At 48.8% G+C, this 14,377-nt stretch overlaps 2 protein-coding genes and 1 long non-coding RNA gene across 3 annotated transcripts; 2 read left to right on the top strand and 1 right to left on the bottom strand.

Annotated features, from left to right (window-relative positions):
* The first annotated feature begins 4,034 nt into the window (after positions 1 to 4,034).
* LOC119282256 lies at positions 4,035 to 5,034 on the top strand. Its single transcript, XR_005138688.1, has 3 exons — positions 4,035 to 4,153; positions 4,757 to 4,844; positions 4,927 to 5,034. It is a non-coding gene; the product is annotated as an uncharacterized LOC119282256 (long non-coding RNA).
* Positions 5,035 to 6,555: 1,521 nt separating this feature from the next.
* LOC119352786 lies at positions 6,556 to 7,515 on the top strand. The gene is made up of 3 exons (XM_037619373.1): positions 6,556 to 6,570; positions 6,655 to 6,753; positions 6,837 to 7,515. Exons 1-3 carry the CDS (start codon positions 6,556 to 6,558, stop codon positions 7,362 to 7,364), a joined length of 642 nt encoding a protein of 213 aa, XP_037475270.1. The 3' UTR covers positions 7,365 to 7,515.
* Positions 7,516 to 9,452: 1,937 nt separating this feature from the next.
* On the bottom strand, positions 9,453 to 14,003 carry LOC119282147 (U1 small nuclear ribonucleoprotein 70 kDa-like). The gene is made up of 3 exons (XM_037562499.1): positions 13,913 to 14,003; positions 9,980 to 10,236; positions 9,453 to 9,903 (listed from the first exon to the last, which is right to left on the bottom strand). The coding sequence occupies exons 2-3, from the start codon at positions 10,232 to 10,234 to the stop codon at positions 9,595 to 9,597; spliced, it is 564 nt and encodes a 187-aa protein (XP_037418396.1). The 5' UTR covers positions 10,235 to 10,236; positions 13,913 to 14,003; the 3' UTR covers positions 9,453 to 9,594.
* Between the last annotated feature and the right edge of the window lie 374 nt (positions 14,004 to 14,377).

Genomic DNA, 14,377 nt, shown 5'->3' with positions numbered 1-14,377 from the left:
GCAACAAGAACATACCGACTCTTGTTGTGTCATTTCGTCGAACAAGTCATGGGCAGCCCGGGCGTCGCTGATGCCCATGCTTATCCGCACCCGAGCGAGTTGTCGCGAGTAACATACGTCCACCGCTGGCATCTGCGTGAGCAGAAAGCTCTCGAAATGCCCCAACCGGCTGTCGGATCCTCCTCTGTCACCTGGTCCAACGGCGTAATCCGCGTCGGCGGACATATGGATGGGGTGCAGGGTTCTGAGATCGGCAGGGGGGCAGCTACTCGTCCATGTCCGCATCCACTCCCTGCCACGCCGCCACTTCCCTCTCTCACCGCGGGATCACCGGTTTCTCCGGGCAATGTTCTCCGACTTGCACAACGAAGCCGAGGACGGGACGTCGATAGACGAGGCGAATGCAGCTTCTGTCACGGCGGTCAGGGATGGGCTGGGTGACATCTAGAGCAGCGGACCGGGACCGATAGTGAGGATGGGAGCATGGGTGGCGGACGGCGAGCGCTCGGACCTGGGAAAGGTAGGAGGAAGGCGGGAGGAGGAGGAAGGGTTTGATGGATTTGGTGTAAATTATGATAGGGTAGGGCTGTCGGGTATGACGTGGCGTACGCGTCCGGGCGCTCCATATCCGCTTTATATTTGGGCTAGGTATGAGGTGTGCCGGTCAGCTTGGGCCTTGGGCGTTTGAGGTCCGTTTAAAGAGCCTGTCTAAGTCGCATTTTTATGACCGGTCAGTAATCGGGCCGTCAGCCCGGGCATTTGAGGCGGATTTGAAATGCGCGGCTGTAGATGGTCTAATCACTTATGTTGTGGGTTTAAACAAATATCAGTACCCCAAATCTCTATCATTCAGTGTTGTACTAAGTTCGAAGACATAACAACTACTGTTTTCGGTTTAATAGCATTCCTGCACCATCACTCAAGGATGTATCCATCTGTACAAAAAGGTTGTGCAAGAGCGCAAAAGATACCACATGCACTCGTGGACATGTTCTTCTCGAACTTTTACTCTATTTTTGTTTTAACCTGTGTGATGTCTGTTTGATATTAGGTTCAGACATTTCGCACATCTTCATCAAAGAAATAGGAGTAGCAACAACGTTGTCAAGATGATGGCTTCAGGCTTATTGACGTATCACCTTGTATGGTCTTTGTGAATAATTAGTAATATGACTGCATGCATCGTCCTGATGTAGAGGTAGGGGATACATCCTCCTTTTTTTTAAAAGAAAAAAATATACATGAGACAGGAAAAAGAGAGAAGCGAGTTCAACACACTGTTAAGAAACCCAGTTTATCCATCCTATATTGAAACGGAAACTATGGGGCGAAAACCTGGTTTGCACAAAAGTATAAGTTAGTCCTATTACAGATAAGAAAAAGTACCTTTAAACCCAATGTATTTCCCTGAACTTTTACCCTATGAGATCATTGAGATGTACAATACAAAAGAATAAAAGAATGACGCACCAACTGTATTGGTGAACAACCACTTGTGCATAATTAGAATGTGGCTGCGAGGTCTATTTAGTATTAGGCTTAGACTATCAGCATCCCTATATCAACTGGATAGGAGTAGTGATAGATGTTGCCTAGACGGTGACTTTATTCTTAATGTTGTATAACTTTGTAAAGTCTTGTGTGAATAATCAATAATGTGACTGAATGCATCACCCAAATGCAGAGGCCGGGGGTCCTCACTAGACTACATCAAAATAGAGACAGTTTCATATACTCTACAAAATTCCTACTGTTTCTGATCTTGATATTTTCTCCATGATAGCTGCCATATAATGCTATGGAATTAAGGATAGCCCACAGGTACTACTGAATAGTTCTATTTTATTTTGCTGCCAGAGAACACATTGAGTTTGATTCCTCTAAATAGGATTACGCTTGGCTATCAGAAGACTAGAAATATAATCTGGTGGTTCATGTTGTTGCCGTGGCTATGTCTTGCCCTAGTTCTACCTCTCTCTGCTGCACCTCTCTCTCTGGACTTGATCGGCAGAAGAAAAGAAAGAAAAACACAGCCAAGTTTCCAGCGCACGAACGCTGCCGCCGCTTGAACGGCCTGATATTCCACGAGCACGAACTCGTTCCAGCCACGGTTACAAGGATTCCATACAGGGCTTAAATACTTGGGCCACCGTAGGAGCACATACTCCACGTCCCCGGCCCGCCCACACGTTCGATCTGCCCGCTCTGGCTGCGTCCTCGTCACACACGTACGCGAACGACGCGCCCCGAGCCCACACGATCCCCACGCGCGCCCCCTATAGATCAACCTGAATGACCGCCTACATCTACGGCATGGCTACCGCGCGCACATACGCGCACCCATGCACATACACGCATGCACTAGCTACGGGCCCGACGCGGCCAGCGCGCGCCCGCACACGTGCTCGCTGCGCCCGCTCGTTGCCGCGGTTTACAGCGGCCAACACTCTTCCCCTAAGCTGTGGCCTAGAGGAGACCGATGTCCTCGACGCTGCCGTCCACCCGCAGCGCGCGCTCCGCCGCGCCGTCGACGTCGTCATCGTAGCCGCCACTGCCCTGACGTCGCTGCCGCGCCTACCATCGTGCCGCCGTGCCCTTCGCGTGCAGTCCTCACGTCCCCGCGCTCCCGCCGCGCACGTACGCGATCTGCGCAACCAGGTCCAGCGCCTCGACGCGGCCCACTCCCGGCTCCCGGCGCGCCCGCTACGTCTGGCGCGCGCCCATACACGCGCCCGATGCGGTGAGCCCGTCGTCGCGGCTTGTTCTGCCACGCTCCGCACGCCTCCAGCTCGCACCATGATCGCGCTCCGACGCGATCAGCGCGGCCGATCCGGCGTGTCCCGGAGCTTGGTCTTCCCTCCGCCGAGCCATGCCGCGCCACCGCGCAGGTCCGCCGCGGCCGCCGCGCTCCCCGCACGCACGGCATCATCGTGCCCCGCCGCCGCACGGGACGAGCGCCATCGCCGGCGAGCTCCTCCGAACCCGATGCTCCGATACCAATTGTTGTTGCCGTGGCTATGCCTTGCCCTAGCTCTACCTCTCTCTGCTGCACCTCTCTCTCTTTGGACTCGATCGGCAGAAGAAAAGAAAGAAAAACACAGCCAGGTTTCCAGCGCACGAACGCTGCCGCCGCTCGAACGGCGTGATATTCCACGAGCACGAACTCGTTCCAGCCACGGTTACAAGGATTCCATACAGGGCTTAAATACTTGGGCCACCGTAGGAGCACGTACTCCACGTCCCTGGCCCGCCCGCATGTTTGATCTGCCCGCTCTGGCTGCGTCCTCGTCACGCACGTACGCGAACGACGCGCCCTGAGCCCGCACGATCCCCACGCGCGTCCCCTGCGGATCAACCTGAACGACCGCTTACATCTACGGCATGCCTATCGCGCGCACATGCGCGCACCCATGCACACACACACACGCACTAGCTACGGGCCCGACACGGCCAGCGCGTGCCCGCACACGCGCTCGCTGCGCCCGCTCGTCGCCGCGGCTTACAGCGGCCAACAGTTCACGGAACCAACAGTGCATCTCTCCACTCTAACAAAATTCGCCAGACAGACGACAACCCTATTTTGTTCACGATCAACTTTCTGTTGGATAAATTCATATGTTTTCCAGTAATCTTCGAATTTCCGAGATCAAGTATCCGTAGCAAGACCTGTACATGCCATGACAAGAGATGGGAATGAGCGCAGCAGAGCAGTCAGACTGGATTATAACTGGGTACACCACTGGAGTGGGACAAAATTACTGTTCTGATCCTTAAGGCAAACTAAATCCCGATTTGACCTCGTTCCAAAAAAAATTTCGTTTCTGACCTTTTTCGGTGACGCCAAGGTCCCTGGCGTCTGGGTTACGCAGCAGACGCCACGGTCCCTGGCGTCTGGCCCCTGGCCCGCACTGCCCGCCTGCCCGTTGACCTGCTGACGTGGCAAAGGGGCCAGACGCCAGGGTCCCTGGCGTCTGGCCCCGGTAAGTGCATAACCGCGCGGGCCAGCCCACCCATCCCCATCTTTCTCCTGGCGGCGCACGACGAACAGAGGGCTCTGTTCTTCGCCCCTTCTCTCCCTCCCACCACCACCCCCCTTGATCTACTCCATCAACCCCTCAAACTCACAGATCGGACCCCCCCAAGCTTCTTTGAGGTATTCTCCCCCATTCCCTCCAATTTTTTTTTGTTTTCCCCTCTTTGGTTGGATGCATTATTCAACACTAGGTGATGTTAGATGAGTAGATGGTTTCTTATTTTTAGAAAATTTTGTGTAGTTGATAGATGATTAGGTATGCAGTAGATGATGTGTAGTTGAACATGTAGGTAAAATCAATTCGGTTTTGTGTATATGTTGTCCATAGGATTTTTTTTTGAATTAAGAGGGGTGATGAATATATGATTTGTGTATGTAAAATAGACTTTGGCATACTATATTTGGTTTGATAGATGATGTGTGTATGTGTAGATAATCCTATTGTTGGCATACTATTGTTGGCAAAAAAATTTATGCAAAAGAGATGATGAAATTTTCTTATTGTGTGTGACATGATTTGTTCAATAGAATGGCGGATGATGATAATGAAATATATTTGATGGTGAAATTTGGTACTCTAGATGATATGTTTGCATATGTAGAAGAAAGAAATGATGTGGTTATGTTTGAGAAGAATGGTGTTTTCATATGGAATAAACTTGGAGAAGGAAATTGTTTGATATTGTTCATGTATTCATAGATGTTTGTGAAATTTTTTTGTAGGATGGCGGATGGTGATGGACCTTGGTATGACGGATTAATCGATGAGTGGGATAAGGAGCATCGTGCTCGTGCCATTGAAAATGGACAGGTAAGAAGCAAGACTGGGTCAATTTTCGTTGTTTCTCATTTGTGTTCTTGTATTGATTATTAAAACATCACTTTATTTGCAGGTTGTAGTTGCTATGCGCATGAGGGGTCATTCCGCTGATGACTTTGATTACGACCCGCGGTATGAGCCTTACATTCGGAGATTGGGTCTTCTCCCATTCGTGTTGCAGTTCAAGCGACGCGCTCCGCCGGTGAACCACGCGGCGCTGACCGCACTTGTGGATCGTTGGAGGCCGGAGACTCACTCCTTCCACCTTCCATGTGGGGAGATGACGATGACCCTACAGGACATGGCTATGATAAGCGGCCTTCCTATCAATGGACAAGCTGTTACCGGTCGTGTCAGCGTGGGTAATTGGCGAGAACGGACTGCCGATTTAATTGGCGTTCAGCCCGAGGGTCCTCAGGAAGGCAAGGCCGATACAGCGAAAGTGAGGCATTCTTGGCTAAAACTGGTCAGAGGAAACACCAACCCGTGCCCTCAGGATGCCAATGACGTGGTTGTGCAGCAGTACGCGCGGGCCTATCTTTGGTATGTACTAACCAAGGTAGTCTTCTCAGATGCAACCGGGAACTCAGCCCTCTGGATGTTCTTGGAGCCACTTAATAACTGGGATACCCAGTATAGCTGGGGTTCGGCCGCACTAGCATACTTGTATCGTCAGGTAAGAGATATTTGCAACCAATTATTTTGCATTTGTCATGCGCCTCCATATCTAACATGTTTGTTTGATTGCAGCTTGACTTGGCGTGTCGGAGGAAGGGAGGTACATCCTCATTGTCTGGGTTTGTTTGGAGCCTATCCGTGTGGATGTGGGAGCGGATCCCGGTTGGACGGCCCGATTTGAAGAACCCCCTCATGGCAAACCCACGGGGTAATCATGACGGGTTGCATGATGATGATCCATATCGGCGCCCTACGCTTGCTTACTATTGGGAACAAGTGACAGTGTACACAGGAAGCTCGCATGTGCGATACAAGTGCTATATGAACGAGCTGGACACCTTGACTGCTGAGCAGGTTATGAGAAGTTCGATGAGATAAAATTTAGTCAAGAATGAAACTTATGTATGTAGCTAACAATGTATCTCTTTGTTTTGCAGGTACATTGGTTGCCTTATGTGGAAGATCGTGACTTTGATCTTAATGAGATGTGCACGCGTGATAGCCATCTTTGACGGGCGAGGTGCCCAATGATATGCTTCTTCGCAGTCGAGTGGCACTTTGTAGACCGTGTGGCAAGACAATTTGGAAAAAGACAAGGTATTCCAATTGAGGAGAGCAAGGAGGAAATGCTATCTCTGCATCGGTAAGCAAGCATGCCTTGAGTATGTAGTAGAGCATTGAATAAGTCAGTGTTTGCTAATGCTTTGTCCCGTGCATCATTTGTAGGTTCGATCGAAGGAACAATCAGGATATATCGGATTGGGCAAACAAACACCGTGCGTGGATAGAAATTTGGAATCAAAGAGACACGTTAGTGCAATCAGAGAATAGACCTCACAATCAGTCAGCATATCAGAAGTATCAAGTGTGGTATGCGGATCGTTACCGGTTAAAGCTGAAGCCAGGTTGGACTCACGAGGAGTGGTCGGAGTTGGTGTCTGAAGACCCGGAGACTGCAGAAGGTTATCATACCTTCAACACGGCTGTGAGAGACACCAGAGGGGCTCATGTTGACTACACACCGATGCACGACGAAATGGTAGTCTGTTTGACCTATTCTAACATACTTGCATCATGTTGTCTTCTTTCAAATACATAAGTTTGGTGTGTTCATGAATTGCAGGGCAGAGAGTTGCTTCTGTGCGTCAACGATGCCAATGTTGCACTGAGTCATCCAGCTGATGGTGCATTATCTGAGAGGACTCTTAGGAGCACGATGGAGGTTAGTCGCAATATATTATAAAAGTTTTTTTCGCGGATTAGTTATTTGGATCTCATATCATAGCATCTTTTGTGTTGTCGCAGAAGTTCAAGAAGCGGTTCCATAAGATGGCAGCTATGCTTTCTTGCCATGGTGCTAAGTCCAGTGACGTGTATGCACCAGGTAGCCGCGCCGCCAGAGCTAATAAACGGCGTTATGTCCAGAACGAAGAGGACATAGAGGAGGAGGTCAATGAAGAGGAGCCAGCACATCAAGAGGAGCCAACACATCATGATGAGCATGAGTATGATGCAACACATCAAGAGGATCATGAGTATGATGTTGATGCTCCACAACCATCACAGGTTACACAACTGACACAAGGCAATGCCCGCTCTAGAAAAGGCAAAGCCATATCTAAGACACCGGGCAAGAAAGGTAGAAAGAAGACATGGAACACTCAATTCCATAGTCCGGAGTATCCTCATCAATTTATGCCTGCGGGAATGCAAAGATATAAGTCCAACATTGATGCAGAGGCGGAGGAGGCTAGCGAAGAGGAGGAGCATGAGGCTAGCGAAGAGGAGGAGCATACACTTGCAGATATCGTGAAGAGAGGAAGGAAGAAGTGAGCTTGTTGTAGTTTGTTTCAATGAGCTTGTTCTAGTTTGTTTCGACGAACCTGGTGTAGTCTCTTTCCATGAACTTGTTGTCGTTTCTTTCCATGAACTTGTTGCCGTTCGAATTAAGTTGTACCGGATTCGTGAAGTTGCTATGAATGTTTGACATGAATGAATGATGTGATTTATGGTAATTGTTGTTTCCTGTGATTTAGTCATTTAAATGAATGTTTATATGAATGTCTGACATGAATGATGAAATCTGTATTTAGTCATTTATATGCACAGGGAGCCAGACGCCAGGATCCTTGGCGTCTGGCTGTATGTCAGGGGACCAGACGCCAGGGTCCTTGGCGTCTGGATGTATGTTAGGGGACCAAACGCCAGGGTCCTTGGCGTCTGGCAGTCTACTGACACCAGAAACAGGGTAAAGCAGGGGAGCCAGACGCCAGGGTCCTTGGCGTCTGGTCCTGGTGCAGACAATGCTTTTTCACTTGTAGTTTTGTCTTTTCACTTGTAGTTTCGAATAACATACATACATAAGCATTGCATAGTCTTTTCATAACACTATAGTTGACAAATGACAAACATAGTTCAAATTACAAACTTAGTTCATGACCACGATGGTCTACGATACAATGCAAATTACAAACATAGTTCAAATTACACAAATAGTCTCGAATGACATAAGTAGTTCATGACCACGATGGTTGAAACGACATGAACATCACATATAACTCGGTTTCCTGTAGCAATGCAAGTCAACAACCCTTTTCCATTTCCATTCTTCCAGCATTTCTTGAATCTTGTCATCATCAGTTATGTCAACCAATTTTCTTTCCCCGGGGCCATCTGACTTCCTCCTGCTGACGTAGTACACAAAATCCTCTTCCTTCAACCCTTGCTTCAACATGAATTTAGTCTTCAACCAATCGAAAGTGAGGTCCACTTGACTAACTTGCACAATACATGGAGACAAGCCATGCACATGAACAACAGGGCTAAGCACCCACTGAGTTTCGTTAGCCATCTACAGCACACAAATCTCTTAGTAGCTAACCTATGATACATTAAACCAAGAGGAAAACAAACTAGGGTTTTCACAAAAGTATGATAAATTAAACCAACCAAAAAATGGGGGTGGAGTTGATTTACCTTCTAGTCTCGAAATCCTGAAGATCCAACGGTGAAACCGGACCGATTTGTGAGAGATCTGAGGGGGGGGGTTAGGGTGCTGGACGAGGGAGTGACGTTGGCAGGGCTAGAGGTGAGAGTGGGTGGATATGAGTGAAATGAGAGGGGTAGAGGTGGAGATGAATGGATGAGAGGGGTAGAGGTGGGCCCAAAATCTTATCCACTCGAATCTTATCCATTAGACAGGAATGCTTTCTGGACACCAGACGCCAGTGACCTTGGCGTCTGGGTGTCCATCAGACACACCAGACGGCCTGTCTGGTCACCTGCGTGAGCAAAGCAAGCCAGACGCCAGGGACCCTGGCGTCTGGGTGTGGGAGGCAGACGCCAGTGACCTTGGCGTCTGGGTGTCCATCAGACACACCAGACGGCCTGTCTGGTCACCTGCGTGAGCAAAGCAAGCCAGACGCCAGGGACCCTGGCGTCTGGGTGTGGGAGGCAGACGCCAGTGACCTTGGCGTCTGGGTTCCATCAGACACACCAGACGGCCTGTCTGGTCACCTGCATGAGCAAAGCAAGCCAGACGCCAGGGACCCTGGCGTCTGGGTGTGGGAGGCAGACGCCAGTGACCTTGGCGTCTGGGTGTCCATCAGACACACCAGACGGCCTGTCTGGTCACCTGCGTGAGCAAAGCAAGCCAGACGCCAGGGACCCTGGCGTCTGGGTGTGGGAGGCAGACGCCAGGGACCCTGGCGTCTGGGTGTGGGAGGCAGACGCCAGGGACCCTGGCGTCTGGGTGTGGGAGGCAGACGCCAAGGACCCTGGCGTCTGGGTGTGGGCCTGGTGTTTTTGCACACAACTTGTTAAAGTTTTTGCTTAGCAACAACTAGCAAACACTGTTAAATATGAACAAAGCATGCTACTCTCAACCAAAAATATGAACAAAGCATATCAACTAGTCTCGAATGACGAACATAGTTTGCACATAATCTCAAATAGTCTCGAATGACAGAAATAGTTCATGACCACACAAGGTCTCGAATAATAAGTTCATACATTAAACAAAGTCTCGACAGTTCATCATCGACGCCGGTGCCTTTCCATTTGTCTACTGAGTAGTCCGGGGCCACTTTCCCTTCTTGTCACGTGCCTCGTCCTCCTCTCGTGCATCGCGAGCCCTTGCAAGTTTGCTTGCCCTCTCTTCTTGACGAGCCGCCTTCTCTTTGCGTGCCCTCTCTTGCTCACGCTTCTTGCGCTCACGAGCCTCCTTCTCACGACGCTCCCGCTCCAATCCCCGTGCATAGGACTCCTCGAATAGGCGCTGCCTCCGTAACCAATCTGCACGTTGGTCCTCTTGGATATCTTTTGGTACCTCGTGATCTATCCAAGTGAAGTACTTGCAAAGTGGAGGAGGGGACTACATATAAACCATGATTTTGTTAGACATATGAGTGACAACTTGTTGATGTTTTTTATATGTACACCTAACATACCGGTGGTATGTCATATGCGTTAGTTGGCCTTCGACGATCATGTGCACAGTTGGGACACACGAAAAACCTTCTACCTTCTGTCCATGACTTGTTGCGGTCAGTGGACACCTTCAGCTTGCAAACATCACCACACCAACATGGTGGTGTGGGCACATCCTTCTCCTTCTTCTTGTCCAAACTGGCCTCCAACCACGTCTTCGGCATGTCCTCTTGGTCCGCGCACGGTGGCCTCGTCCTGGAACCGGATGAAGCCATGCCTACAAAAAGAACAATTGTTAGCACAAGACATTAAGAGAGCAAATGCATAAATGCTAGGAATTGTATGAACAAATAATATACCATTATTATTAGATCAACCATCTGGATTAAACAAATAACCGAAGGCCGATCCATTATCAACCATTCCTCTACGACCACCTCTAGCACTTGTGCTTCCTCTTCGACCACGACCACCTCTAGCACTTGTGCCTGCTCGACCACCACCTCTAGCACTTGTGCTCCCTCTACGAACACTAGCACCTCTAGCACTTGTGCTCCCTCTACGACCACCACTACCACCTCTGACACTCGTTCTTCCTCGACCACCACCACCGTCACCTCTTCCACCTCTTTCACCATCGGTGCCGCCTCCACGACTTGTTTTTCTTTTTTTGGTTTTCTTTTTTTTGCATGTCCGCTCATTGTGTCCCCCTTCACCGCACACCCCACAGTTGATAATGTCAGGAGCCTCCATGAAATGACCGCTACCAAATTGTTTCATGCCAGTGTATCCAGCCAGGTCATCCATATCACCCCTGAACCTCTTAGTTCTCCTTCTACCCTTCGTCTCCACCTTCAGAAGAGGGTCTGGCCTAATATGAGGGCCATGGTACTCAGGCCACTGTGATTGGTCCAAGAAAGGTTGAAATCTTGGCGCCCATGTCAACCTAGTAGCTTCCACATGGAACTCTTGCATCCTCACGGTTTTTCCATCATTAACATGTATGTTTGTCGCCTTCGCCGCCGTTATCAAATGCGAGCATGGCCAATGATACTTACTAGGCCTCTCGCACTGGCACCACCGAGTCTTCAGTTTCACCTCGAATGCAGCACCACCATATTGTCTACCATCTCGTGTTGTGCCACCTGGCTCATCAATTTGATAGATCATTTCAAGTCTATCGAATACGATAACTTGTTATCGTGAAGACTTGCTTGCTTGTAACTGCAACCATTCATCAACCTTTTCCGGATAATCCTTTTTTTCACCTATCCATTTTGCAGTCTCTTCAGAATGCCTCTGAAAGTACTCATTAAGCTTGAAGAAGGTGTACTCCACTATTGCAGTCACCGGCAAAGCACGAGCACCCTTCAACACATTGTTGAAACATTCTACGAGATTGCTCGTCATGTCGCCATATCGCCAACCACCATCATCATGAGCGCGTGCCCACTTGTGCTTCTCACTTAAATTCCTAGTTAAGAAGTCTTTTCCCCCTTCGTTCACCGCTGCAGAGAGTTTGTTGTAACGAGCATCGAAACCTTGGGTGGTGAAGGCCACACATACATGGGTAAGGTCTTTGCTGAGCTCCTTGCTCTTACATGCCCGGTAAAAGTTGGCCACGAAATGCCTCATGCACCATCTGTGGTGAAGCTTTGGAAATCCTGGAATAACAATGTCCATTGCCTTGAGTATGCCATGATGTCGGTCCGATATGATGCATACCTCCCTAGCCCCAATCACGTTGTGCCTAACATGACCCATGAACCACTCCCAGTTGTCTTGGTGCTCGGAAGGCACCAAAGCAAATGCACATGGCAACACGTTGTCGTTTGATGAGTGCGCCATTGCTACCATTAGTGTGCCCTTATATCTACCGGTCAAGAACGTGCCATCTATAGACAAGACCGAACGACAATGCTGAAACGCCTCCACACATTGTCCATAACTCCAGAAGGCACGGTGGAACACTCCCTCGTGATCCTCGACCACATGAAACATGCCCGGGTTCCTATGTGCAATGGCGGCCAACAACCTTGGGAGCTGGTTGTATGCTTCTTCATAACCACCGTACAACATCCTAATAGCATTTGCCTTTGCCTTCCATGCCTTCCCATACTTGACTTCATAACCAAATTGTTTTTTCACCGTCCGCATGAGAAACCTCACTTTCACAGTGGGATCAAAGGCTATGTCTTTCATCCATTTGTATCCAAGATACTCAGATGTGAGTTGACGGTGTGTCTTTCTAAGTCGTTTCGATGGCGGTTTGCATCTATGAGTGGTATCACAACTTGTTAACACCCATTCTTCGGTTTCTTTAAGCTTTCTTGCACGAACCTTCCATGTGCATTCCTTTTGCTCACACACCACGGTGTAACGCAATTTCATGTTGGAGTGCTCAACATAAATTGGCCTATGGTTTCGAATGGCATAGTCAGCCAACCAAAACTTCAGCATAGGCAAGCTCAGAAACTTCAATCCTTTCTTCAAATAAGCATTCTCGTCCTCATTCTCCACCCTTGGTTCTCCTGGATCCGGGCATGGTGTTGGCTCAATCGCCGTCATTCTCATTCCACCGTCAACAACAGCTTTATGGGCAAGGCCGAGATCTTTAAATAAGTGAGTTCTTTTTTGTAAGCCCGTCAGCTCAAAGTGGATTTGGTTCTCCTCCTTTGTGAATCCATCCTCGTCCAACTGTTCAACTGGACCCTCATCATCCGAGTCATACGCATATTGACGCCTAAAAGGCAAGTCACGATCCATGTCCTTTTGCGCTATGTACACATCCAAGTCACCAACATCATTGCCATGAAACCCTTCTTCTTGCTCTTCGTCGTCATCATAAGCATCTTCATCCTCTTGAATTACTCCGTCACTAGCAATCACCTCAACTTCATTTGCTTGGCTAGTTGGTCGTTGGCTAGAAGCATTGGGGGCATACAACTCAACCTCATTTGCTTGGCTAGTTGGTGGTTGGCTAGAAGCATTGGGGGCATACAACTCAACCTCATTTGCTTGGCTAGTTGGTGGTTGGCTAGAAGCATTGGGGGCATACAACTCAACCTCATTTGCTTTGATAGTTGGTACACGGGGACATGGTGGGGGATAAACATTGGGGGCATCAACCACAACCCTATGCTCAACAAGTGCCACCATTGTCCTCTCGCTCATGTCATCCATTGGGGAAGAGACATGCCGGTTCAAATCAAAGGTAAACCGAGGAGATTCAGTGGTGGCAAACAATTCAAGTGACTTGTCTTCCGATTGGGATACTTTTTCCTTGTATACATCCCAATGCAAATCCGAGGTGATAGGCATACTTTTCAAGCGAGATTTGGCTCCAACTCCAACATCATACCTTCCTATTAACTTAACATCAACATTGGTGTCCATCCACTTCAAGACTTGTCTCACTTTTGCAACAACATCCTCATAGCTAGGGCTTCTATCAAAAACCAATGGTTCCTCACCCGTGTCGGCATTGTTACTCAAGAATGCCTCCTTGTCAATGTAATGAACATTAACAAGTCTCTCCATCTAAAAATTACATGAATGCATTTAAGACCTCAATGAGAATTGGTGTTTATCCAAATACATCTTATTATATCCAAATTATATCAACACTAAATTATTGGTGATGACCACAAAAGTATCACTAATCACTAATTAACACACTAAGCAAAGTTAACCCTAATCACTAACTAACCCTAACCCCCAATCTTTCTACTCAACAAACATATATTCCTACTACACACCATGCATAGCACTATATTATCAAAGTTAACCAAGCCATTCACACTAACATAAGGGGGAGAAAACATGAACTAGGGTTCCACCAACATGTATAAAATGCAACCAAAAGGACAAGACTTAACAAAAAATAATTGGATGATTTGGGAGAGATTAACAAGAGCAACAAAGTGATGGAAAGATCCACCTAAGGGATGTACCTTTTGGAGAGGATTTGAGGGGGAGCTTGAGGGGTGAGAGAGAGTGGGGAGGCAGCAGCTCTTCTTCAAGCTCGGGCTGGATTGGGGAAAGTGTGTGGGGTGGGACCCACACACTCTCCCGGTGGGGTTATCCACTTACCGAGGCCAGACGCCAGGGACCCTGGCGTCTGGCCCCTTTGCCACGTCAGCAGGTCAACGGGCAGGCGGGCAGTGCGGGCCAGGGGCCAGACGCCAGGGACCGTGGCGTCTGCTTCGTAACCCAGACGCCAGGGACCTTGGCGTCACCGAAAAAGGTCAGAAACGAAATTTTTTTTGGAACGAGGTCAAATCGGGATTTAGTTTGCCTTAAGGGTCAGAACAGTAATTTTGTCCACTGGAGTGTAAGCACGATGTCCTTCATGAGTGCACATGATTCAGCCTCCATTTTTTTTTGTAGTGGAACACCATAAGGCAGTTCGAAAAGAT

The sequence above is a fragment of the Triticum dicoccoides genome, chromosome 1A (assembly GCF_002162155.2).
Source record: "Triticum dicoccoides isolate Atlit2015 ecotype Zavitan chromosome 1A, WEW_v2.0, whole genome shotgun sequence".
In the NCBI taxonomy this organism is placed as follows: domain Eukaryota; kingdom Viridiplantae; phylum Streptophyta; class Magnoliopsida; order Poales; family Poaceae; genus Triticum; species Triticum dicoccoides.
This window is presented reverse-complemented; position numbering and strand designations above follow the sequence as displayed.